Source organism: Mustela nivalis, assembly GCF_964662115.1.
Source record: "Mustela nivalis genome assembly, chromosome: 17".
In the NCBI taxonomy this organism is placed as follows: domain Eukaryota; kingdom Metazoa; phylum Chordata; class Mammalia; order Carnivora; family Mustelidae; genus Mustela; species Mustela nivalis.
Window position 1 is genome coordinate 27,748,936 of NC_139036.1, and position 24,810 is coordinate 27,773,745.

At 33.4% G+C, this 24,810-nt stretch overlaps 1 protein-coding gene across 13 annotated transcripts in view; it reads left to right on the plus strand.

Annotated features, from left to right (window-relative positions):
• Window positions 1-24,810, plus strand: part of BCAS3 (BCAS3 microtubule associated cell migration factor) — a 584,337-nt gene that overhangs the window by 186,323 nt on the left and 373,204 nt on the right. For all 13 annotated transcript variants that reach the window (XR_014304944.1, XM_082707501.1, XM_082707499.1 and 10 more), the window contains exon 14: window positions 21,955-22,088. Coding sequence is in view for 12 of the 13 variants with exons in the window: in XM_082707501.1 (XP_082563627.1) it covers window positions 21,955-22,088 (134 nt within the window). In the remaining variant the exon portion in view is untranslated. The remainder of the gene's footprint in view (window positions 1-21,954; window positions 22,089-24,810) is intronic.

Consider the following 24,810-nt stretch of genomic DNA (forward strand, 5'->3'; position numbering starts at 1 on the left):
AACTAGTGTTTAGTAGGTGGTTCTTGAATGAAGTAATTTAAAATAAAAATTTAGAAATCCTCTAATCATTAGTTTTGTTCTCAAGAAGATTGTAAACAGTGCTGTTGAGTTGTGTTAATTTCTGTATTATATTTAAGCCGAGAATTTCAATATTCCAGACTACATATTAATGCATGTAAGTGACACTTTCTTTGTAACTTTGTTTCTTTTTCATTTTGTAGCATATTATAAACTACGTGTATTTTCCCCTACTTTTTGGTGGTAGTGTCTATTTTTCTGCTTGTTCTTAAGGAATTTGTTAAGGAGAGATGTTATAGTATATGGAATGCCCTACTATTCATTTTCTTTCTTTCACCAAACTTTTTGTTACATAAGGTTTCAAACATAAAAATTGATTTAAAAGATGGTATAGTAATGATGCTTGTATCACCACTTTGATTAAATAGGTGTTCACATTTCATATGTATTATATATATGTATATACGTGTACACCCATGGTATGTGTAATATATATACATAGGCATATTGTATTTTGTCGAATCATTTGAATTTAAGTTACATACTTGATGATGACATTTCACCAGACTACAAATTAATCATTTATTTCCTAAGAATAAGGGCCTTTTCCCATGTAACCAGATATTATAGTTCAAAAGGTTAACACATTATAGTATCTGATATCCAAACCATAATTGAAAATTTCCCAATTGTTTCAAAAATGTGTCCTACAAAATATGTAATGTGGTACTGTGTTTGATCACATGGATATGTTAGTAGCTCATCAAAATATCTACATATTGGAGTAAGTTTTTCTTGTGGAGATTAGCAAGTAATCTGTAGAGTGGTATTTCTGAAACAACTTTTTACTTAATAGTGTTGTTAAGTGGAAAGCTGTAGAATGGTGGTTTTTCTACTTCTGTCATGTTTTCTGCATGATTAACTGCTGTTCTTCTATTAAAAAAAAAGTTTTTTCTCATCAGCCAGGAATGAACCATAGTTCTCTTGTATGAGAAGGCTAAGATACACACGTAATTCTTTCTCTTTACCAATTTTCATGGTTAGGAATTGATTTAATACTTAGAGTGGTGTACTTCCACTCTGGTGGAACTATTTTTAAAATGCTTTGTTTTTAAGTAAAAGGTAAAATTGCTCTTTTGCTTTCAGAGCTGAAATAATCTTCATAAACTTACAATCTTTTCTGATCTTATCCTTTCAGTTGATGGATCTAAGGAGATTGTCATTTTTATCTTATTCTGTAGAAATGATCCTATTAGTTAAAATTGATGGAAAGACTCATCTTTTTTCCCTTTTCATCTTTTCAAATAAAGAATGATGGTAAGAGGATAATATAGAGTATTTTGAATAATCTCCCTTCTAATATCTTAATAAGTCATTTTTGATAGAGAGAAAGATTTTCCAGTGATTGTTGATCAGTAGGATTGATTTAATTAATGAAGAAAAAGATTTATGGAAATGCTCTGAATGTTATGGGAATTAAGTTAAATTTGAAGAAACAATCTGGAAGTTATGTCACTTACAGCACTCTACTTGGAATAACCAGTATGACTCATTTTGATAGTCCATCTGTTATGTCATATCTCCTTTGTATTAATGTATATTTCATATTACCATAGTCAGAGTGCTTCAGACATTGGAAGCTGTGTTTTTTCCTGCCTGTGGCTTTCCATTAAAATAAGAACATCCTATATAACCTGAAGAATGTTTTAGTTATCTCTATCATTGTCTAACTATAGTTTTCTATGATTTCATAATTTTGATGTACATTTTTATTTGATTTCTATTTGAACTCCCAAATTAGTGTTTTTATGGTAAGATTAAGAATTTTTATATTTATAACTACTTTTTTTGTGTTCCTAATGCGCTAGTTGTATAATTCTATGATAAGACTTATCTTGGAGTAATCATTTCTTTAAATATTTGTTTTCCTACCTAACCTCTGGGCTCTACCTTACATTAGGGTTCCCTCTTGGTGTTGTGCATTCTATCAATTTTGGCAAACATATAATAGTACAGTACAGATTAGTTTCACTGCCCAAAAAACACCCTTTGTACTTGTTCATCACTCCCTCCCTTAACCCTTCACAACCAGTGATCCTTTTACTGTTTCCATAGTTTCAGTTTTTCCAGAATGTCACATAGTTGAAATCTTACTGTATATAGTGATTTCAGATTGGCTTCCTTCATTTACTAATATGTGTTTAAATCTCCTCCGTGTCTTTTCATGCCTTGATTGCTCATTTCTTTTTAGTGATAAATAGCATTCCATTGTGTGGACATACCATAGTTTATTTGCTATTTTTATAACTTCTTTGATGAGGTATCTGTTCAGATTTTTTGTTCATTTTTAATTCGGTTGTTCAATTTTTAATTGTTGACTTTTAAGATTTCTTTGTATATTTTGGATAACAGTCTTGTATTAAATATGTGTTTTATAAATACTTTCTTATAGTCTTTGGTTTGTCTTCTTATTCTCTTGAAAGTGTTTTTGAAGATCAGACTTATTTAATTTTAATGAAGTCCAGCTTATCAATTATTTCTTTTATAGATCATTCCTTTGGTGTGTATATAACCTCTCTAAAACATATAAATTGACATTCTTCTGCTCTTGGATTCTTAAGTCAATCTTACAGTGAATTTTTTAATTTCTTGGAGGGGGATCGTTTTATGAGAACTATTTCATGAGTTTTAAGATCCCTTTTTTTTGAATCTCAAACGAGGCTTTTTAACTTCTATCTAGGATCTGGAAGGTCCATGGATAAAATTCAGAGAGAGTTTTTGAACTTAGGAAAAAAACTACATCTTTATTTTTTCTAATAACTGATGAAAGTTTCCTTCACTTATGAATATGTAAAATAAACCAATGAAATATTAGCTGTACCTATGAGTATGAGCAATAAAAGTAACATGTTTTTACATCATTTCTATCTTATTTATATAATTCTCTCAGTACGGCTTATGGTTCAAAATTATGGTAGACTCTGTATTTTAATATATATCAAAAAACGCATACTCTGTATGCCAGTTTTTAAAATCACGAGTGTTTTACTTTGTCTTAAAAATATATTATTCTGAGAAAGATGTTCCTAAGCTTCACCATATTGTTAAAAAGGTTCATGGCACTAGAATGTTAAGCGCCTGTTATCCAAAGGTTTATGTTTGGTATAATTTCACCTTGCAAAACACTTTGGAAGCTAATTCTCTCACTGGAGATGCCATTCACATTGACTGACTCAGGCTTGGAGATTGAGTTAACAAGTGACATTCCCTACTCATGGAATCTGCTGGTGTGATAGAGACTTAAAAACAAGGAAGGAAAATCCTTTGTGGAGTAAGGACAGAATGGCAGGAGATGAATATTAACTTTTTTCGACTACTGGGGAAAGTTCTTCAAAGGAAGTCAGTTCTAAATTCTAACCTAAAAGATGGTTAGCTAGGAAATAATGATTTTGTGTCTGGTATAGAAATAAAATTAGTTGAATGAATGAGGCAAGAAAAATATGGCACATTTGACATAGATTGTGAAGCGGAGTCTATACAGTGGACTCCTCTGTTTATTATGTGGCAGATGTATTTTTCAACGTGTCCTCATTTCTGCAACATTTTATAAATGCTTTGTACCTGTTTAAATATTTGAATTAAATGGAGGGTTCATAACTCAGCAACCACTCACAAAATTGGTTTGCAAAATCTTTCATAGAAGATGGTAGAGATTTCATTCAACTGCTTGCAATTCATCTTAGTTATTTACTGTTCAGCTCTGAGTATTTTTGCTACTCAGAATATGACTGTTATGGCTTGAGTATAAGCAAGTGTGTTTATAAAAGATTCAGTTCTCAATTATTTGAAAGCCTCGAATTTTTTTTTTTAAACTGATCAGTGTCTGAATTGTTTCTATATAAGGACGTCAGACTCAGCTGTGGCTACTATTATCCAGCTCCTGTGATTATGTGACATTTTATTTTGCTTGTCTAGTTTCTGTATTATATTCTTGTTTTATCTTAACCCTCTCAGACTGAGACATATATACTTAGTTACATGTGAAATGTTTGAAGCAAGAGGCTGCATTGCTGTTTGTAAATGCACGGATACCTTAGTGGTTGTTACTTTCTCCTTTAGTTACTTACAGTTTTAAAAAATATTTTTGGGAGATCAAATGATGTATTTTCTATTGATCTTTAAGCCCTCCAAAAAATTTACTTATGCTATAAAATGAGACAGTTTTCTGTTCTCTGGTTGATTTAGTTTTATTAGCTTTTGAACTTCTATCAGTTGGTGGTTTGTAGAAAGGTATGTAATTTAAGTGGCTCTTACATAGTACTTATGATATTTTTGCTTAAATTGGCTTTTTCAAAATATAACTTGTAGATCCTCTAGTAACAGCTTCCAGTTTTTCTTTACATGTATCCATATGTGCTTCTAAATTTGCTTGTATCAGTAAGTTTTAACGGTTTTGCTCTTCTAATCTTTTATTTGGTTAAAGACATTCTCATGGGGTACATAGTGTGGATAATAATAATAACAGTGCTTGTTAGAATACTTTTTACAAGTTTAGGGAAGTTCGTTAAAAACCAAACAAAACACAACAAAAATGTTGATTTTGTATTTTTGTTTTTAAACCTTATCTTTCTCTAACCATTTACCTGAACCTATCCCTGTTATACTTAAGAATATAAATAAATTTCAGTCTTTTTCTTTTTTTTTTTTTAGAAAGGCATATTTTTGGATGACAGAATTACTAAAATGTCCTAGACATACATCAGAATACAAGAAGAAACCAGACCTGTTGTCCACCTGAGAAATTTTAAAAGCAGTGTAAAATGTACATGACGAAATAATACTCCAAAGTGTAGTAAGGAGAAAACATCAGTTGTTTGACTGGGTGGTATGCCATTCGGTCTTATATGGGCCTATTCAGCAAAGAAATTATGGGCTGCCGTTAAATAGCATTGTGAAACTTCTAGTTCAGCAGCCGCAAGCAGTTTGTTTTTCAGTTTCTCCTTCCCATTCTTGTTTATTAGCTGTGACTCTGAGTCCTGAATTAGAACAAATATTTTAATGGCAACATTTATGATTTGGTTGGAAGTGCCAGAGAGGCCGCCTGTGCTCAGATCTAGGCAGATTTCACTATGGGTGGTGTAAATTTGTTGCTTTCAGTGATTTAGATACACAAAGAGGAATGTTTTCTATTTCTGCAGTTTTTTTTAAATTAATAAACTTTAGTTTTTCCAGCAGTTTCAGGTTCACAGCAAAATTAGAAATCATATAATCCTGCCCTCACCCCAAACTGACCATACTATTGACATTCTACACCACAGTGGTAGTATTGTTATAGGTGATGAACCTATATTGCCACATCATTATCAACCAAAGTCTGTCATTTACCTTAGGTGCCCTCTTGGTGTTCACACATTCTCTGTCTTGACAAATTAAAATTGACATGTATATACCTTTGTAGTATCCTGCCAAATAGTTTCATTGCCTTAATGTTTTTCATCATTATTTGAGACTTCTCAGTTATTATTTCTTTAAACATTTTTTTCTGCCTTTTTTTCCTTCTTTTCTACTTATCGATCAGTCTTCTATGTCTCAGGGGCTCTCTTCATTTTTTTTTTCTAAATTCTCTTTGTCTCAAACTAGATGATCTCAGTTGATTTCTTCTGCCTGGTTCAGATCTGCTGTATGAGCCCCTCTATTGAAGTTATTGTCCTTTGAACTCCAGAATTTTTGTATGTTTCCTTTTTATAATATTTTATCTTTATTGATATTCTCTATTTGGTGAGACATACTTCTCATACTTTCCTTTAATCCCCTAGACATGCTTTCTCTACACCCTTTCTGGTATTTGCTATTCTCACCACTTTTTATTTTATAAATACTAGATACAGGTAAGAAAGATGATTTGGAAATATTTCTTCCCAGCGAGGAGTTTGTATTTTTATCTAACAGGGTTTTTTTGCAGAGCAAAATTACTTACTTTTTGTCCAATCCAATTTTAAAAAATCATTTCAGTTTTTGTGTTCATGTCTAAAAATGGTGCACCAATCTGGGGCCTGAAGACTTTCTCTTTATGTGATTTTCTAATAGTATTCTGGTTTTACATTTTATATTTAAATTCATCCATTTTGTGTTAGTTTTTGGTGGGGGTGCAGAGGGAGAGGGAGAAAGAATCTTAACAGGCTTCTTGGCCAGCGTGGAGCCTGATGCGGGACTTGATCTCAGGACACTGAGATCATGACCTGAGCTGAAATCAGAAGTTGAACACTTAACCCACTGTGTCACTCAGGTTCCCCATTTTGTGTTAGTTTTTGTATAATACATTGGACTAGGTCATGGTTCATTTGTTTGTTTGTTTTTTCGCTTGTGGATTTTCAGGTGATACTTCATCATTTTTTTCAAGGTCCCATTCTTTCTCCATTGAATTTCTTTTGCACTTTTCTTATTAAAGTAACATACTTCTGTGGGCTATTTCTGGATTCTCTGATGAAGATGACTTTTTAAAAAATTTTATTTATTTATTTGACAGACAGAGATCACAAGTCAGTGAAGCAGGCAGAGAGAGAGAGAGAGGAGGAAGCAGGCTCCCCGCTGAGCATTGAGCCCAATGCGGGGCTCGATCCCAGGACCCTGAGATCATGACCTGAGCCAAAGGCAGAGGCTTTAACCCACCGAGCCACCCAGGCACCCCTGAAGATGACTTTTTTAGTTTTTCTCTGTATGGGAATATCTGCATCTTGCCCATAATTTTCAGGAATGTTTCAACTAGACGGGATAGGTTAGTTTGACAGTTGTCTATTTATTTTCTAATGTCAGCTCTCTTTTAACATTATTAATCTTTTAAAAAATATTTATTTATTTGAGGGGGCATACCCCACCACTGAGTGTGGAGCCTGACATGGGGCTTGATCCCAGGACCCCAAGATCATGACCCGAGCCAAAGGCAGGTGCTTAACCAACTGAGCCACCTGGGTACCCCATTAAAGCATTATTAATCTGATCCTTTTGGTTAGTTGAGTACAGAGTTGTGCTTTGGGGGGCATCATTTTAATTTGTGGTTATCAGCTCAAATGGAGCCATTGAAAATTTTTAAAAAGGTTGCTGAGTTCTTGCCCTCACATATTGTGGATTTTTCTTCCTCCTGCTGTTCTGCTTGATGTAAGAGAAACTACTTTTATTTATGTTTTTTTGTATTGAATTTTCAAGTTGATTTTTTAAAATACTTCAGGGTTTTTTTTTTTGTTGGTTTTGTTTTGGTTATAGGATAAGAACAGCGGTCTCTTTTGATTTTACAAATTCAACCCCAAACCCTCTTTGCTGGTCATTGGAGCAGGTAAAATGTTGAAGACACTAGATGTAGACAGTAACCTGTGTACCTGTATTAGCTCAGGCTGTCATAACAAAATACCATAGACTGGGGGGCTTAAACAACAGCATTTTTTCCCCCAGTTCTGGAGGCTAGAAGTCCAAGAACCGGGTTCCAGCCGATTTGATTTCTAGTGAGGTATTTCTTCCTAACAAATAGTCACCTTCTCAGTGTGTCTTCACATGGCCTTTCTTTGGTGTAGGGGAGCAAGGAGAGAGAGAGGAAGCTAGTTCTGTGGTCTCTCTTTTTAAATTTTATTTATTTTTTTAATTGATTGTTCTATTAGTTACAGGTGTGTAATATCTTGATTTGACAATTCTCTACCTTACTTAGTGCTCACCGTGATAAATGTAATCACCATCTGTCACCATACAACAGCTATATTCCTTATGCTGTACTTTTAATCTCCCTGACTTATTTATTTTATAACTGGAAGTTTGTACCTCTTAACCTTTATCTCTTCTGCTTATCCCCCTCCCCTCCCCTCTGGCAACCATCAGTTTGTTCTCAGTATTTAAGTCTGTTTTTTTGTTTATTTGTTCATTTGTTTCATTTTTTTTAGATTCCACATTTAATTGAGATATATGATATTTCTCTTTCTGACTTCACTTAGCATAGTAACCCTCTAGCTCCATCTATGTTGCAAATGGCAAAAATCGCATCCTTTTTTATAGCCAAGTAATATTCTTTATTATATATATATAAATATATATGACATCTTTATCCATTCATGTATTGATGGACACTTAGGTTTCTTCCATATCTTGGCTGTACTATACATAGGGGTGCATATAGCATATGGGTGTTCTATTATTAATTTTTTGAGGAACTTCCATATTGTTTTTCACAGTGGTTGCACCAATTTACATTCTTACCAGTGGTGTACAAGGGTTTGTGATGGCTCTTCTTATAAGGAAACTGATCATATCATATCATGGTCTCACCCTATCACCTGATTTAAACTTAATTACTTCCTTAAAGACCTCATCTCCACATATAGCTTGAGTTTTTAAGAGTTTCAGTATAGAAATTTGGGGCTGCACAAATACTGAGTTCACAACAGTACATGTAAGAATCATTCAGTTACTCTTAGTTTTTTAAAAAAGTCTTACTTGTTCACAGCCCAATTCTAGGTTCTTCTGTTTATGATTGTTGTGTCATACTTTTTCCAATATGTTTACTTCCATTTTAAGATATTCAAATATTTTGTAAGAGATGTTAAATATTAATTATACCTTCATCTTGTATTGTGCTGTCTAAAAGTATTATAGCCCAACACAACTTTACTGCTTCAACCTTTTCTCCTACCCTTTCCCTCCAACATTTAGCCACACAATTTTTCAGCTCCTTAAACATGTTGCATCATTTTCCTCTTCTGAGATCCTCTCTTACCAGGGTAACTCCTTTTTATCTCTTGAGTCCCACTTTAAATATCATTTTGTGAAGACCTGCCTGACTCTTAAATAAAATGTCATGCCCCCTCCACCTTGCCACTTAATTGGGCAAGTTACTTAGTCTATTTGGATCACCCCCAGAACTTCAGTTTTCTCTTCAGTGAAATGAGGGGTGATAATGATGCGTAAAACAATACCAAAATATGATGAGGCCTCACAAAATTCAGCTGACATTGTTTTTATTATTATTAACCTACCTCATCCTACTTTAAATTTACTTATACCCATTGAGAGTATTGAGTATTCTTTCAACATGTTTTCTACTAGAGGTAAGCTCTTACTTTGTCCCCAGGCATTGTTTATTATTAGCCTGGTAATTTTCACATAGTTGGTAGTAAGTATACACTGAATACTTACATTAATTAATTATTCTTTTCTCTCATTATCATCATGGAAAAACTCTGGCAGGGAAGAGATAAGGCATTAATTCAGCATAATTATTCATTTGTTGAATAAAACCAAATTATTTCTCATTTGTGGTTTGAGCAAGAATCATCGTTTCCCCTAAATTATGGAAGTGATCCCTGGTGGCAAATTGTATTAAATGAAGAAACATATCACATATACTTAAGACTGAAATATATAACATAAATATTAAAAATATCCCATGGAAAATGTATCATATTTGTGTAACTAAGTACACTAGATTGGTGTATTATTAAGTATATTGTCTTTGACATAAAAGAAGACAAGTATTTTTTATTAATTAAATTGAAAATTAGAAATAGAATAAAGAAATACTCAACCATATGCAGTAAGCCTGACATTTCTAAAACAGACCTGTTGTCTTTAATTTGGTAAATAATTGATCTGTTTTCCAGAGGCTTTATTTCTGCCAGCTGAGTAGCTGAGAGCTGTGAAATGCAGCACATCTACATTTTAAATAATTGCCCTTCCTTGGCAGGGAAATTGCTTTTCCATCCATTAATAAGAGGAAAATGAATGTTGGGTCTATAGTAAAGTAGATTAAACATGTACCTCTTTGGATGCTTGACTGCATCTTTAACAGACTTGAAATTTTTCTGGTTAATTAAATGCTATATATTGAAAGGTGATGGTGGTCTTGGGTTAATCATTTAAAAAGTTTAGGTTGGATATTTTTTTTTTTTTTTGCACAGAGTTGTCCCCATTAATCATAGTGAGTGGTCAGAAAAATACCTTGTCTTGATTTTTATTAACATCTATAATGCCTTAGATTTACAGAATTATGTGGCTTCAGATTTTTTCTCTCATCTGACAGCTTCTGGTTTGTTACTGCCAGTCACTTATACTGTATCACGAACAATGCAGAGGCAGCTTGGAGATTTTATTGCTCCCCCTCCCCAAGAAAGAGATGTTTCCATTCTAGATTTGTAGTTACTCTCTTCTGTCGTCATCTCATAAAATGATATGTTTTACTCATGTAATGGATTATTCCCTGAAGAATGTGTTCTCTTTGCTCTCTCTTTGTGGCGCAGGACTTGTATGAGAGTCAGTGGGAACTTTGCAGGTTTGACTTACCATAAAGTACAGTGGGCATCATACCCAGGACCTCTGGTATTATTGTGGCCCCACCAAAATGTTTAATTCCTTTTAAAAGCAAAAATAAATAAATAAATAAATGAACTTTTTACGCTAATGGGATACTTTAATATATGTTTAAACCAGCAACTGTAATCATAAAATACAACTTTAAATATTTTTTCATTGAAGACAGGGTCCATAAAGGCCAAAATGCCCAAAGCCCATTAATATCCTAATGTAGCCCTGGGTCCTGGGTGTCCATTATTAAGGGGGAGCCCTTCTCCTTTTCCACCATGACTGCCATAGTATTTCTAGTTAATTAAGCAAAGGTGCTCAGTTAGCTCTAAAAGGATTAATGAAAGATGAGAATACATGTATGTATGCTATGTAAAATGTGAAGCAAACATACACACACACACACACACACACACACACACACACACACACACATCTGTAACACTGTACTGCCCATAACAGGTGTAACTAGAACAGTAGAAACTGAGTATTAAATTTTGAAGAAAGTAAAGAAGAATATTTATAGCCAAGTACATACATGCAAAGTAGCCAAGGGTGAATTAACTTTTGCTTATCAGGAAAACTTCACTGGTTGTTAAGCAGTGAAGTGCTTGAATATTTGTGGTCCCTTCCAGTTTCCTCTCCTCTAGAATGCTCTGGTGCTCCCCTGGGTTCAGGCTTGTTTCAGTGTTCTCATTCAGATTTGTCTGTTCTCTTGCCATATGTTAATTATTTTGAACATTGCTCTGAAAACAGTGCAAATATTTTTCAAGGATACATATATTCCAAAGGACATACATTACATCCAATAGGATGGGTACTTAGGGTAGAAAGGGATGGGAATGGGGACTGGGTGTAGGAATGGATGATGAAAGGGAGCATGTTAAAAACAGTAGTCCATATCAGTATTCAGAATAAACATAATGGGTTTTACAAAAAAAGCCATTTTAGAGTACCAACAGTATAGATGAGAATAAAATTATTTAATTTAAAATGAACTAGGGGCAGTGGGTTAAAGCCTCTGCCTTCGGCTCAGGTCATGATCCCAGGGTCCTGGGATCGAGCCCTGCATTGGGTTCTCTGCTGAGCAGAGAGCCTGCTTCCCCCCCCTCTCTCTGCCTACTTGTGATCTCTGTCAAATAAATAAAATCTTTAAAATAAAATAAAATGAACTTGTCTTTTGGCTTTCCCTTTGTTCTTTTGATTGTTTTGTGGGAAGTTTTTGATGGTTATAGTTGGTTTTGATTTCACTATTCAAGTCTTTTTTTTTTTTTTAAAGATATTTACTTGAGAGAGAGAAAGAGAGAGTGGGGGAGGAGCAGAAGGAGAGGGAGAGAAGAAGAACCTCAAGCAGAACCCGATACAGGACTCGATCTCACAACCCTTAGATCATGACATGAGCTGAAATCAAGAATCAGATGCTTAGCCGACTGAGCCACCCAGACACCCCACAAGCCATATCTTTCTGACAGGCTAAAAAGCCATTACACTTACCTATTATGGATACAGATGTGTAGAATGAGGTTGTGCAAAGAGTGCCTACCTGCCCAGTGATCTTTGTTGTATGACATTGGTTGTTCTTATGAATATTCTTTCTGAAACGTAATTAAGGAGTCATGTTTTGAAATAGTGTAGATAGGTAATGAAATCTAATTTCCAGAGAGACTGTTGGTAATTTGCTAATATTTGACATATTTGTAAATATGCCCCAAATAAAAATGTTTAATGATCATCACTTTTATTTTTCATCTAATAACTATTTGTTATATAGTTTCTGATCTCCCCTGCTAGACCCTTGACTGAAATCTGTTAAGAGTGTCATATATATGCTCTGGAATACATGATTCATGGTGCTTTGACCACCCATTTGGCCAGGATGCACATCTGAGACTCATTGACCTCTTTCTTGACCCTCACCACGAATCTGTATTTCTTATGCATCCTTCTCTGGTTGCTTTTTTTTTGTTTAGGTTTTATTGTGTCCCCCGCCTCCCCTGCCCCATAGGGGTAGGATTTAACTAACTGCTCTGTTGAGCATCTGTCTTTCCTCTCTCTCCATTCACTCTCTATAAAACGACCAATTTTAATCTTGTTCTCTTACCCTTATGTTTTGGTTTGTCTTCATTTTTATTGAACTGTAGCTTACAAAATGTAGATTGCATGAATGCTAAGTATATAGCTTGATACGTGCATGCACGTGTGCACACACACACATAAAAACACACACACACCGCCACCCCTCCCCATAGTACATTGAATGGCATTCCTTGGAAATACCTAATTTCCAAATTTACCTTTCAAATTGTATATTATAGTCCTAATACATAGACTGTCTGTTCCAAGCAGACTGCTCTGCATCATATCCTCTTTGCTTCTCCTGTCTTCTGCTTTTCATGATATTTCACTTTACTCCTCCTCTGTCTACCAAATTCCTATTAACCTCAATTTGAAATGTATTGTCTGTAATAGTTGTATGTGTGTATCTGTGTTTATAATTTTTCTCTGAGGACAATAAGGTATTGGTACTAATAATATACAACACAAGCTAACACTTTTTAGACCCTCAAATTTGGTTTTCTCACTGTGGGTTTCAGTAATTGTATCTATTAATTGAAGTAAGGCATGCTGATTCTAAGGCCTTTAGAGTTATAAAACTCTGAAATTGTATGATAACTTTAACTTTTCCTGAATAAAGTTAGGCATCAAATTAATCTTCCCAAACAATAGTTCCTTATCTTCCCAGTTCTACTTTATCTAAAAATTTTACATTTGCCATTGTAGTGACCCTCCATGTTGTGATGCTATAATATGATTGGGTAAGAAAACTCATTCAGTTGTGAAAGAAAATTATATTTTTATAAAAATATTTACTCACTTTATGCCTTGATATCCTTTTAGTGTTAATATTGTCCACTAATGGATCACTTTATTAAAAGTGAATGGTTAAACCAAACATAATCAACACGAGCTTTTTCCAAAATTATATAGAAATTCAAAGAATCTGCAGTAGTCAAATCAATCTGGAAAAGGTGAGTGGCCTACTCTAAATGGATAGTAATCAAGAAAAGATAGTTTGGGACAAATATAGTTATAGATGGATGGAGTAGAATTCAAAAATTGATCCCATGCACATGGTTTCTTGATTATTTGACCAAAATAGTAATTCAGTGTGGATAGTGAAGTTGTCTCAACAGTGGTGCTGGAACAGCTGGGATATCCACTTGGGAAAAAACCCAAACTTTTACTTACCACCATATACTAAAATGAACTCTAAATTGATCATAGATTTAATTTAAAAGCTTAAACTATAAACCTTCAAAGAGAAAACAAAAGGATTATATCATTGTGACCCAGGAGAGATAGAGAAGGATGTTTTAGATAGGATACCCAAACACAAACCATAAAATTGGCTTTCATTAAATTAAGGATCTTGAGAAAGATATGATTAAGAAAATAAGTTGGGGTGCCATAAACTGGGAGAGAGTGTCATATATGTGTATAGTCATATATCATACATACAAATAGATATATGTGATGAAAAGACAAAACAATTAAAAATAGGCTAAAGATTTGAGCAATCATGTCACAAAAGAAAATATGTAAATAGCCATTTAACACATGGAAAGCTGATCAGCATTACTGGTCATCAAGGAATGTGGCATACGAAAACCAGAAGAAATCACCAAATACTCACTGAAATGATTAAGAATTTTAAAGACTGAAAAAAATAATAAATAAATAAATAAATAAATAAGAATTTTAAAGACTGACAGTACCAAATGCTAATGAATTATGGAGCTCATGAGAAAGTTAAAATGATACAGCCACTTTGAATAAGCATTTTCATGGGTTTTGTTTTTTTTTTTTTGGATCAGGTTAAACATACATGTGAGCCAACAGTTCTACTCCTACATATTCACGTAATAAAAACACACGTTCGCACAGACTTGTTTTTGACTCTTACTAGGAGTTAGTTTTAGAGTAGTCAAAAACTAGAAACAATTGCTGAATGGACAAATAAATGATCATATATCTGTATAATGGAATACTGCCCAGTAATATAAATAAATGAATGTAGTACTGTTAGCCACAGTAGTAGGTTTAACAAGATATTGTGTGAATCCATTTACATGGAATTCTAATGTAGGCAGTATTAATTCATAATGACAGAAAGCCAATCAGTGGTTGCCTGGGGCCATGCACTGGGGAGGGGATGGACTGGCAAGTGGACACAAGGGAATTTTTTTCGCATGTGCTCTGTCTTGATGATGCCAGCAGTGTAGGTGTATATGCTTGTTAGACTCATCAAACTGTATAAAATGAGTACATTTATTGTAAATAAATTGTATATTAATGAAGGTTAATAAAGCTTAAAAACTATTTTGGCATCTGACCAAAAAATGTATTCAACCATTTGGAAAAATAAAAATACATAGACATGCACCACTTTTCCTATATGTCTCCTGGATGAAAAGACCATTGAAAATAATGAATATTTGCATATTTAATATAAAAACCCATTGAATATGGTCAAAGATATCTTCAGAATCCTAAATATTACATGATGCAAAGTGAAAGGAAGAAAACGAATTAATTGTTCCAGTGAAGATGTTAGGACACTTAACTTGAAATTCCTAAAAATGCAAGGAGATGGAGATAGTAAGTTATAAAATAAGTGGACTAGAAAACCAATTATTGATTTTAGATTTTTCCACATGGAACAAATGAGTAAGAACCATAACAGAGATTTTGGTCTAATTTATCTTGGTTATGGATATATGCAACTTAAGGAAGGGATAAAATGAATCATATCCCTTGTGCATCTAACAGTGTGTAATGCAGTGCTTTTAACAGTGATTTTTCAGCTTAAATTTAAGAAAGATTTAATATATTCTGGGCCACAAATGTAGAAAAATACAGTGATGAGTTTGATTATCAGCATCTTCAAGCAGCTTAAGAAATGTGCTAACATCAATGCTGCCCACAGGGAAATTTTGAGACCATTGTTTTCAAGTATTCACATTCAGTTTATAGGTTCTATGAATCAGACTTTCATAGGTTATTATTGTGGTTTTATGTAATTTGAAGACCTAAAAGATTTTTTTATCAGTACTAAGTTTTGTTTTTCTTTTATGTTTACAAATTTGACTAGTAACTTTGAAAGATAATTAAATAATTTATAAGTTTTAATCTGTACAGGTATTGATGGGGGAAGTATTAAATTTACAAGAATTAATACCAAAATGTAAAATTATTTTAGAGTGATACATTTTGAATTCCTGTAATGATTTCTGTTTGCCCCAGTAGATCAGTGTTTATATCTCTTTTTGGAAGAGAATGTAATAGCTGATAATTTGTTTTCCAGTTCATATGTGTGCACGTGATAAAGAACCATACAATTAGGGAGGTGTTATAAATAGGATATGGTAAAAAAGACATACCTACTCATGTTTCCAAGATTTTATGGCATATGCCTAGTGGAGGTTTGCTACTCTTTAATTTTGCCTTTTGGGCTAACCAGCTGACGCCCAGTTGAAAAGATTTATGTTCTTATGAGGCTGCAGAAGCCTTAATGTTCAGTCTCCAGATACCTCAGATTTTGGAGAACGCCATGTACCATCAGCAGCTTCAGTCCCCACCCTCTAATGCTAACGCTCATCTATCAAACTTGAGGCTGAGAGTGAGGGAGAGGAAGCTTCCAGATAAACACACAACAGCGTCTAAACAGCTAATCACTCTAAGCTTCCGCTTCCAGGCCCTATAATTAGAAGTCCTTCTTTTCCTTGTATTCCCAGATGACGCAAATGCTTTTTGTGGCTTGGCACCTCATTTGGGGCGTGGGTTTAGTTTATGGCCAGGCTAGAGTCTGGTTTAGTCTTCTGATGCTGCATAAATAGTTCTCAAGCCACAGTCTACTCTGTACAAGTTTTTCCTTTTATGTATATCGGCCTTTTAAGTTGTTTTCTAGAAAAAAAAAAAAAAAAAAGCTTGTCTTTCTCCCAGCAGAATGTGTGCAAAAGAGGAAATTTTAAATTAAAAGGAAGCACATGATTGTATAGTACTTTTACTAGTTATTTATTTCTTCCTTTCCTCTATTTCTTCCTTTCCTCTATGCTCTTCCAGTTTTTCTTAACTATTTTAAAATTTTATCAAAAAAAGCTCATTGATAGATTATACCACTTCCATGGGGAAGTGGGAAAAGAAAACCTATTTAAAAAATATTTTTATTTATTTGAGAGAGAGCAAGAGCAAGCTAGTGAGCATGAGCAGAGGGAGGGGCAGAAGGAGAGGGAAAAGCAAACTTTTCACTGAGCAGGGAGCCCTACTCAAGGCTCAATCTCAGAACCCTGAAATCATGACCTGAGCCAAAGACAGCCACTTAACTGACTGAGCCACCCAGGCACTACTTGAGATAGGATACACAGAAGGTAATAAAGATAAATTTTCAGTGGCCTATTTCTCTAAAAATTGGAATTTGTTTTAGATATTAGAAACTAGACAGATGTTAATGTCAGTTGGAAAAGCTGGGAGCTTATTGAAAAGTGTTCATTTGTGATTGTCATTCACATGTGAAACAGTAATTGTCTTGATTTGGCTAACTTGACTTGGAGTTCTTATTATGAGTAAAATATTGATATGATTCTAAAAGAAATGGAGTTTATCTTCAGTAGGTGAGTCATATATTTGTATTATAAGTACATCATTTTCCTGTCAGAATGTTTCCATTGAATTGTTTGTCATGTTCAGAAAATCATTTTGTTGTGGAAAAGTGAAATCAGAACACACGAGCAGAACTGTGATAATTCAGACTTAGTATAACTCAGCAAAAACTAGGAGGAGTGAAGAAGTATTGTCCACAAAAGGATAACTAAGCATTCATGCCCAACCTTAGAAATTTATTGTTTGGATAACAACAGTAATATGGAAAGAAGATAAAATATGTCAGTGACCTCATGACCATAGTTGGGTGCAGAGTGGGAGGCAATGTTACATAAACTGTTACACATTTGAAGTAGAGCTCAGTAAATGACACTTTTCATCATCTAAAATGTATTCTCTTGGAAGTAGTCAGGACACTGACATCTTGTATGGTATTTTTTAATTTAACATAGTGACTAGAGTTGTACCTTATATTAGCCAGGTGGATAGCAAACTCACATATACTTCATCTTTTCATTTCAATGCCTACCTTAATCTTCCCACTAACACTTAATATGCTTTCATAGAATTTTTTTCAACCAAGAAAAGTTTTAAGAGTTAAAAAATGTGATTCTGCTTTTGGCATAGCAGAGTGAGCCAATAAACCATTCTTCCCACAGAAAACAAATGTAAATTCTGGACAAAATATAAACAAACATGCACAAATTTGGATGTGTGTATTATAGTTCCTGGAATAACTGATAGAAATGTAATGTAAGAGAGATATTTAAAAAGATAATAGGAAAATTAAAATTGGATATTAAAAGTATTGAAATTATCTAGAAAAAGGAAGGAAGCAAGAGCAGAGAAACAACAAATGCAAGGAAACCGTCAGAAAAGTAATAAAAAACATAATAAAATTGTAGCTATAAACTTAACCCTACAAGTAAGTTAGGCTAAACGTGAATGAACTACAAACACCAACTTAAAAAGTCCAGAATTGGATTAAAAAAAAACCAAAAACCCAAATTAGACCTCAATTATTGTCTAAAACAAAGTAATTTATATTAATTAAATATATTAATTTAAATAAATATTTATATATAAATATTAAATATATTTATAAAATATTTATAAAATAAAAATATTAAATATATTTATAAATATATTTATATTGATTTTAAAAGTGAAAAAATGGAAAGGCACATACCATGTGTGAACCAATCAAAACAAAGCTAGAGTGATGGTATCAGTATCAGAAAAAGTAGACTTCAAAACAGGAAAATATCAGGGTTGAAATGGGACATCACGATAAAAGAGGCTGTTCACCAAGAAGTCCTAATAATCCTAAATGTGTATGGACTTAAAAAAGGTCTAAAATTTAGGGAGCTTATATAACTGAAAAAAAAAAAAAGACATATCCACAATTATACTTGGAGATGTTCAGTTCTGCTCAGTGGTGGTAGAACAAGAAAGTAGACAATCAGTAAGGATATTAAATATATATTTATATCCTTTAATATACTATTATATATTTATATAATCCATATAAATTTGTATATATAAAAATTTATATAAATTATATAATTACATATTTATATATTTAATTATTATATACACAGTATATATAATATAATATATATTTATATAATATTTAATTATTATATATAAATATGTATATTTATATAATATTTAATAATATTAAATATATTTAATATTCTTTAATGTAAAGGATATTAAAGATCCTAACAACACTATCAATAAACTTGAATTAACTGACCTTTATAACACTGCAGCTGTTCAAGTATATGTGGGACTAGTCTAGTCTAGTCTCGTATAAAATAAGGTTTAACAAATTCCTTATCATAATGGAATTAAACTAAAATCAATATGTGAAAGATACCTTAAAAATACCCAAATACTTGGAAAAACTTAACAACATATTAAATATTCTATGAGTAAAGAGGAAATATTTAGAAAACATTTAGAACTGAATGCAAAAAAAAAGGGCAGTATCAAATTTTTGGAATTCATTCCATTTTAAAGCAGGTTTATAGGAAAATTTATACTAATAAATGGTATCCTGAAAAAGAAGAAAGTTCCTGAAACAATAATCTAAGCCTCCCTTAAAGTTGAAAAAGGGGGTACCTTAATGGCTCAGTCGGTTAAGTATCTGACTCTTGATCTCAGGGTGGTGTGTTCATGTACATTAAAAAAAAAAAAGTGGAAAAAAGAAAGCAAATAAAACTAAAAAGAATGAAGGAAATAGTAACAGAATATACTAATAGCAGAAGGAGGAATATAGGAGAAATCAATGAAATTGAAAGAAAATCAATGACAGTTGAGGCATCTGGGTGGCTCAGTTGGTTAAGTGTCTGCCTTTGGCTCAGGTCATGATCTCAGGGTCCTGGGATTTAGCCCCACATCAGGTGCCCTGCTTGGCGGGGAGTCTGCTTCCCACTTCCTAACCATCCTTAAGTTTATAGTGGGCAACTTGTGCTCTCTCTCTCAAATAAGTAAAATCTTTAAAAAAAAAAAAAAAGAAAGAAAGAAAGAAAGAAAGAAAATATCTCTGCGACACCCAAATAAATATCCTTGAAAGCATCTAGCTAGAATGAGCAAAAAGAGAGAGAGAGAGAAAACAAATTGTTGAGAATCTCAATGAAAAAGTGGACATCACCAAAGACCCGGCCATTTCCTTGAGTTACAGAAAGTGATTCACCCAAGAAGAACATTTAAATTAAACACTCAAATTTTCCATTTTAAAGTAATAAAATTTAAATTACAAAGAAATTAAATTTAAAAAATTGTTGAGTGTTCAACTACAGAAAGGCCCACTGGCAAATTCTACTAAACATCTAGGTAAGAAATAATAGCACTTTTCCCTATTCTCTTCTAGAAAATAAGAATATAAGGAACCTTTCACAATAGGACCAGCTTTACCCTGATTCTAAAAACAGATAAATACATGATTAGAAACCTACAAATGAATATCCCTCAGGAACACATCATGAAAATCTTAAAACATTAGCTAATTGAATCTGACAGCATATAATAAAGGATTTTGACCAGGTGGAGCTTGGTCAACATTTGATAATCAATCATTAGTAAAATTCACCGTATTAATCGAGTAAAGAAGATGACCACATAATCATCTCACAGGTATAAAACCCTGGACAAAATTCAACATTTCATTCATTGTAAAAGCTCTCAACAAACTACAACTGGAAAGGAACATCCTTAAGTTTATAGTGGGCATTTATAAAAAATCCTACAGCTAAAATCATACTTAAAGATTGAATACTTGTCTTAGAATTTGGAAGTTATGAATATTGCTTCTCACCAGTCCTGTTTACCTCAGCAAATGTAGTAAGTGAAGAAAAAGAGAAAAAGGCATGTAGTTTGGAAAGGAAGAAATTATGTCTAGTCACATACTACATGATATTCTGTAAAGAAAATTCCATCTAATCTACAAAGAAACCCTTGCTAGAGCTGGCAGAATATAAAAAAAATGTCAATTTTATGTCTATGTATCAGCAGGGAAAAATTGATAATTTAGATAAAATAAAGAATACCATTTATAATGGATCCAAGAAAATATATTTACAATTTGTGTGCCAAACAAGGAAAAAAAAGTCAAAGAAGATATATGTTAAGAAATATGAAGTGTTCCTAGGTCAGAAGACTCAATATTGTTAAGATGTTCATCATACTCAAATTGATTTATAGACTTAATATAATCCTCCCACAAAATCCTAGGAATTTTTTAAAATATCAAAATCTGATTCTGTGTTTGGAAAGGAATTGGAATAGCCAAAATAATGTTGAAAAGGTTCTAACCTGATTTCAAGATTTACTATAAAGTTACAGTAGTGAAGAAAGTGTGGTATTAATGAGAGTATAGATGACTGTAGATGAAATTGAAGGACTAGAATAGTAATTCCAGAAAAAGATCTATGTAGATACAGCCAGTTGATATTTGGCAAATTGACAATAGATTAAAAAAAATAAAGGATAAAGATTATAGTGGATAAAGAATAGTTTCTGAAAGAAATCTTGCTGGAACAATTGAACATCATTTCCAAAAAAAGCTCCTTTGTGTGATACCTCATGCTTTTTATAAAAATTAACTCAAAATGAATGACAGACCTGTATGTAAAATATAAAACTCTGAAAATTTTACCAGAAAACAAAATAGTTGAGACCATGGATTAGGGAAAGATACTTTGTCAAAATTAAAGAGTTAAAGAGTGTCTCTGTGAGACACTATAAGCAGTTTGGATAAATGTTATGCTAGGGTAGAGACACATTTTAAACTAGTGAATTAAGGTAGGGTATTGTAACTGAAACTCAAAATTCAGGTTTTGAAAAATGGTAAAAAGTGGGAGCAGGTTTTAGTTTCATGGAGAGAAGTCATTTTCACATTTTTTGTTATCACATTAGCTGTTTTAAAATGTTTGAGAACTCTTAGTAACCCTTTCTTTACTAGGCATACGGGAACAGAAAACTTCTACAATTAGTGTCCTCACTAAATTATACTGATGTATACTGATGTTGCATGAAGGTTCATACAGAATAAAGATGTTGTATTTTATTTTTTTTAATTGGGAGAAGTTTTTTACATCTTTGGTTATTTTTTTTTTTTCCCCATCGGTAGTACTTTAAAGCATAAAGAGGGGTGCCTGGGTGACTCAGTGGGTTAAGCCTCTGCCTTTGGCTCAGGTCATGATCTCAGGGTCCTGGGATCGAGCCCCGCATCGGGCTCTCTGCTAAGCAGGGAGCCTGCTTCCCCCTCTTTCTCTGTCTGCCTCTCTGCCTACTTACGATCTCTCTCTCTGTGTCAAATAAATAGGTAGACTTTTCAAAAAAAAAATTTAAAAAGCATAATGAATACTTTGAAAAATATTTCATCCACATGCCTAATTGTTTTTATTTTTACTCTCTTTTTGGTGTGTCTTTCAGGAATGCTTCTAGTCACAACAGACACCCTTGGCCATGACTTTCATGTCTTCCAAATTCTTACTCATCCTTGGTCTTCATCGCAAAGTGCTGTCCATCATCTGTATACTCTTCACAGAGGAGAAACTGAAGCCAAAGTAAGTAGTATATTTTATAGAAGGTGTTTGTGTGTGTGTAATATGACATCTGATTAAGCTGTTTATTTGGGACTTAATGTTAATGTTATTGAGAACATAAAATTCCCTATTTTGACCCAATAAATACATAAGCAGTGGGTAAACAAGTCAGTGAACTTGATAAAACAAAAATTCTATTTATCCTTCTCCTCCTACCCTATACCATCTCCTTCTCTCCCATCCCCCTCCCCCCACTGGTGAAAACCCCTTCATCCATTAGATATCTCTCCAGGTCTTTTTTGTGTGTTTTGGTTTTATATACTTGCATAGATGCACACGCACACACATATGCATGTAAGCCCATATTCATATATATGCAAAAATAATTGCATTTTATGACATATGACTCTATGGATAATATTTGGTGGTATAGTGAGAATGAGTTGTGTATATGTGTTCCCAGCTCTGGCTGTAGTGACATTACATTTGTGTTAGGAGTGTTTAATGGAAATCGACAAACACTGCAAGTCAGAACTATTTTTTTTTCTTATGGAGCCAGTTTTTTTTTTTTTTAAAGATTTTATTTATTTATTTGACAGAGAGAGATCACAGTAGGAGAGAGGAAGGGAAGAAATCACAGAGAGAGAGGAAGGGAAGCAGGCCCCCTGCTGAGCAGAGAGCCGGATGTGGGACTAGATCCCAGGACCCTGAGCTCATGACCTGAGCCGAAGGCAGCGGCTTTACTCACTGAGCCACCCAGGCGCCCTGGAGCCAGTTTTTAACATTTAGCAACACGTCACTGTGCATGCATGTATTGGCATGCATGTATACATGGGTGTACATCCCACAACATCCACACACACATCCACACCCACACCCACAGATATAACTTACTATTTGTTTTAGGTACCATGCTAAGTGCTTTTACATGTACTCTTAATGTCACTTGGTAGATACTGAGATACTTAATAGGCTAAAATTCCAACTGTTCAATCTCTGGTTTCCCAGAGCTTGTGGTTATGCATTTACCATATGCTACTGTATATCCTTTATCTTAAGAGCTCATTGACCCATCACCACTTATTAGCTAGTCCATCCTTTCCAGGTAGTCGAAAATGCTGTTTATCATAAGTTTCCATTAAAATTTTCTATCATAGAATGAAATGTCTTAAATATATAGAAATCTATGAGTTTGTAATGATACTTAAAAAGGAAGTATTGGACATAAGTGTAGGTTGCTTGTTTACTAACTCATTATTTTGAAAATTGATAACTGAAGCATGTACCTTGTCTTGCTTATTTCAATTTAATAAGATAACTGAATAGCTGGTGAGGGAAAGTTTTTCTTTATGGAAGAATTCCAGTATTAAAAATGTTAGAATTTAGATTTAGTGTGGTGATCATTTCGTAATATATACACATATTGGATCATTATGTTGTACTCCTGAAACTAATAGAATGTTGTATGTCAGTTATACCTCAATTTAAAAAAAGTCAGAATTTTAAGAATCACCATTATTGCTACCCCTAATGAAACAATGGATTTAGGCAGTTATAATCTGTATTTAGTTTTAGCTGATTACCAAAGTGGAACAGTCAGATATCATGTACTTCCTGATTTGATGTAATAGGATGTATACAATATTATCTATGAACTATTTCTGCCCAGTCTTCTAAATTAAACCTGAATCCAATTCAGCCCCTAGATGTAATTAGTACTTTACATAAAAGACAGAGATAGATAAGTTAAACAATACCATGAAAATACAGCCAGCCAAATCTAAAATGTGGGAAGTTCTTCATTCAAAATGTTATCGATTTTTTTTAAAGTTTTTATTTAAATTGCAGTTAATTAGCATACAGTGTAATATTAGTTTCAGGTGTAGAATTTAGTGATTCAGCACTTACATGTAACACCTGATGCTCATCACAAGTGCCCTCTTAATCCCCATCATCCATTTAACCCATCCCCCCCATCTGTCTTCTGGTAACCATCAGTTTATTCTCTATAGTTAAGAGTCTGTTTCTTGGTTTGCCTTTCTTTTCTTCCCCATTGTGTTCATTTGTTTTGTTTCTTAAATTTCATATATGAGTGAAATCATATGGTATTTGTCTTTCTCTGACTGGCTTATTTTGCTTAGCATTATACTCTCTAGCTCCATCCACCTCATCACAAATTGCAAGATTTCATTCTTTTTTATGGCTGAGTAGTATTCCATTGTGTATATATACCATATCTTCTTTATCCATTCATCAGCTGATGGACATTGGGCTCTTTCCACAATTTGGCCACTGTTGATAATGCTGTTGTAAACATTTGGGTTCATGTGTCCCTTGGAATCAGTTTCCTTTGGATAAATACCCAATAGTGTAATTGCTGGATTGTAGGGTAGTTCTATTTTTAACTTTTTGAGGAACCTCCATACTGTTTTCTAGAGTGGCTGCACCAGTTTGCATTCCCACCAACACCTGTTGTTTCCTGTGTTGTTAATTTTAGTCATTCTGACAGGTTTGAGGTGGTATCTCATTGTAGTTTTGATTTGTATTTCCCTGATGTTGAGTGATGTTGAGCATCTTTTCATGTGGTATCTTTTTTTTCTGTTCATGCCTTCAGCCCATTTTTCACTGGACTGTTTGTTTTTTGGGTGTTGAGTTTTATAAGTTCTTTATAGATTTTGGATACTAACCCTTTATCAGATATGTCATTTGCAAATATCTTCTCCCCTTCCAAAGGTTGCCTTTT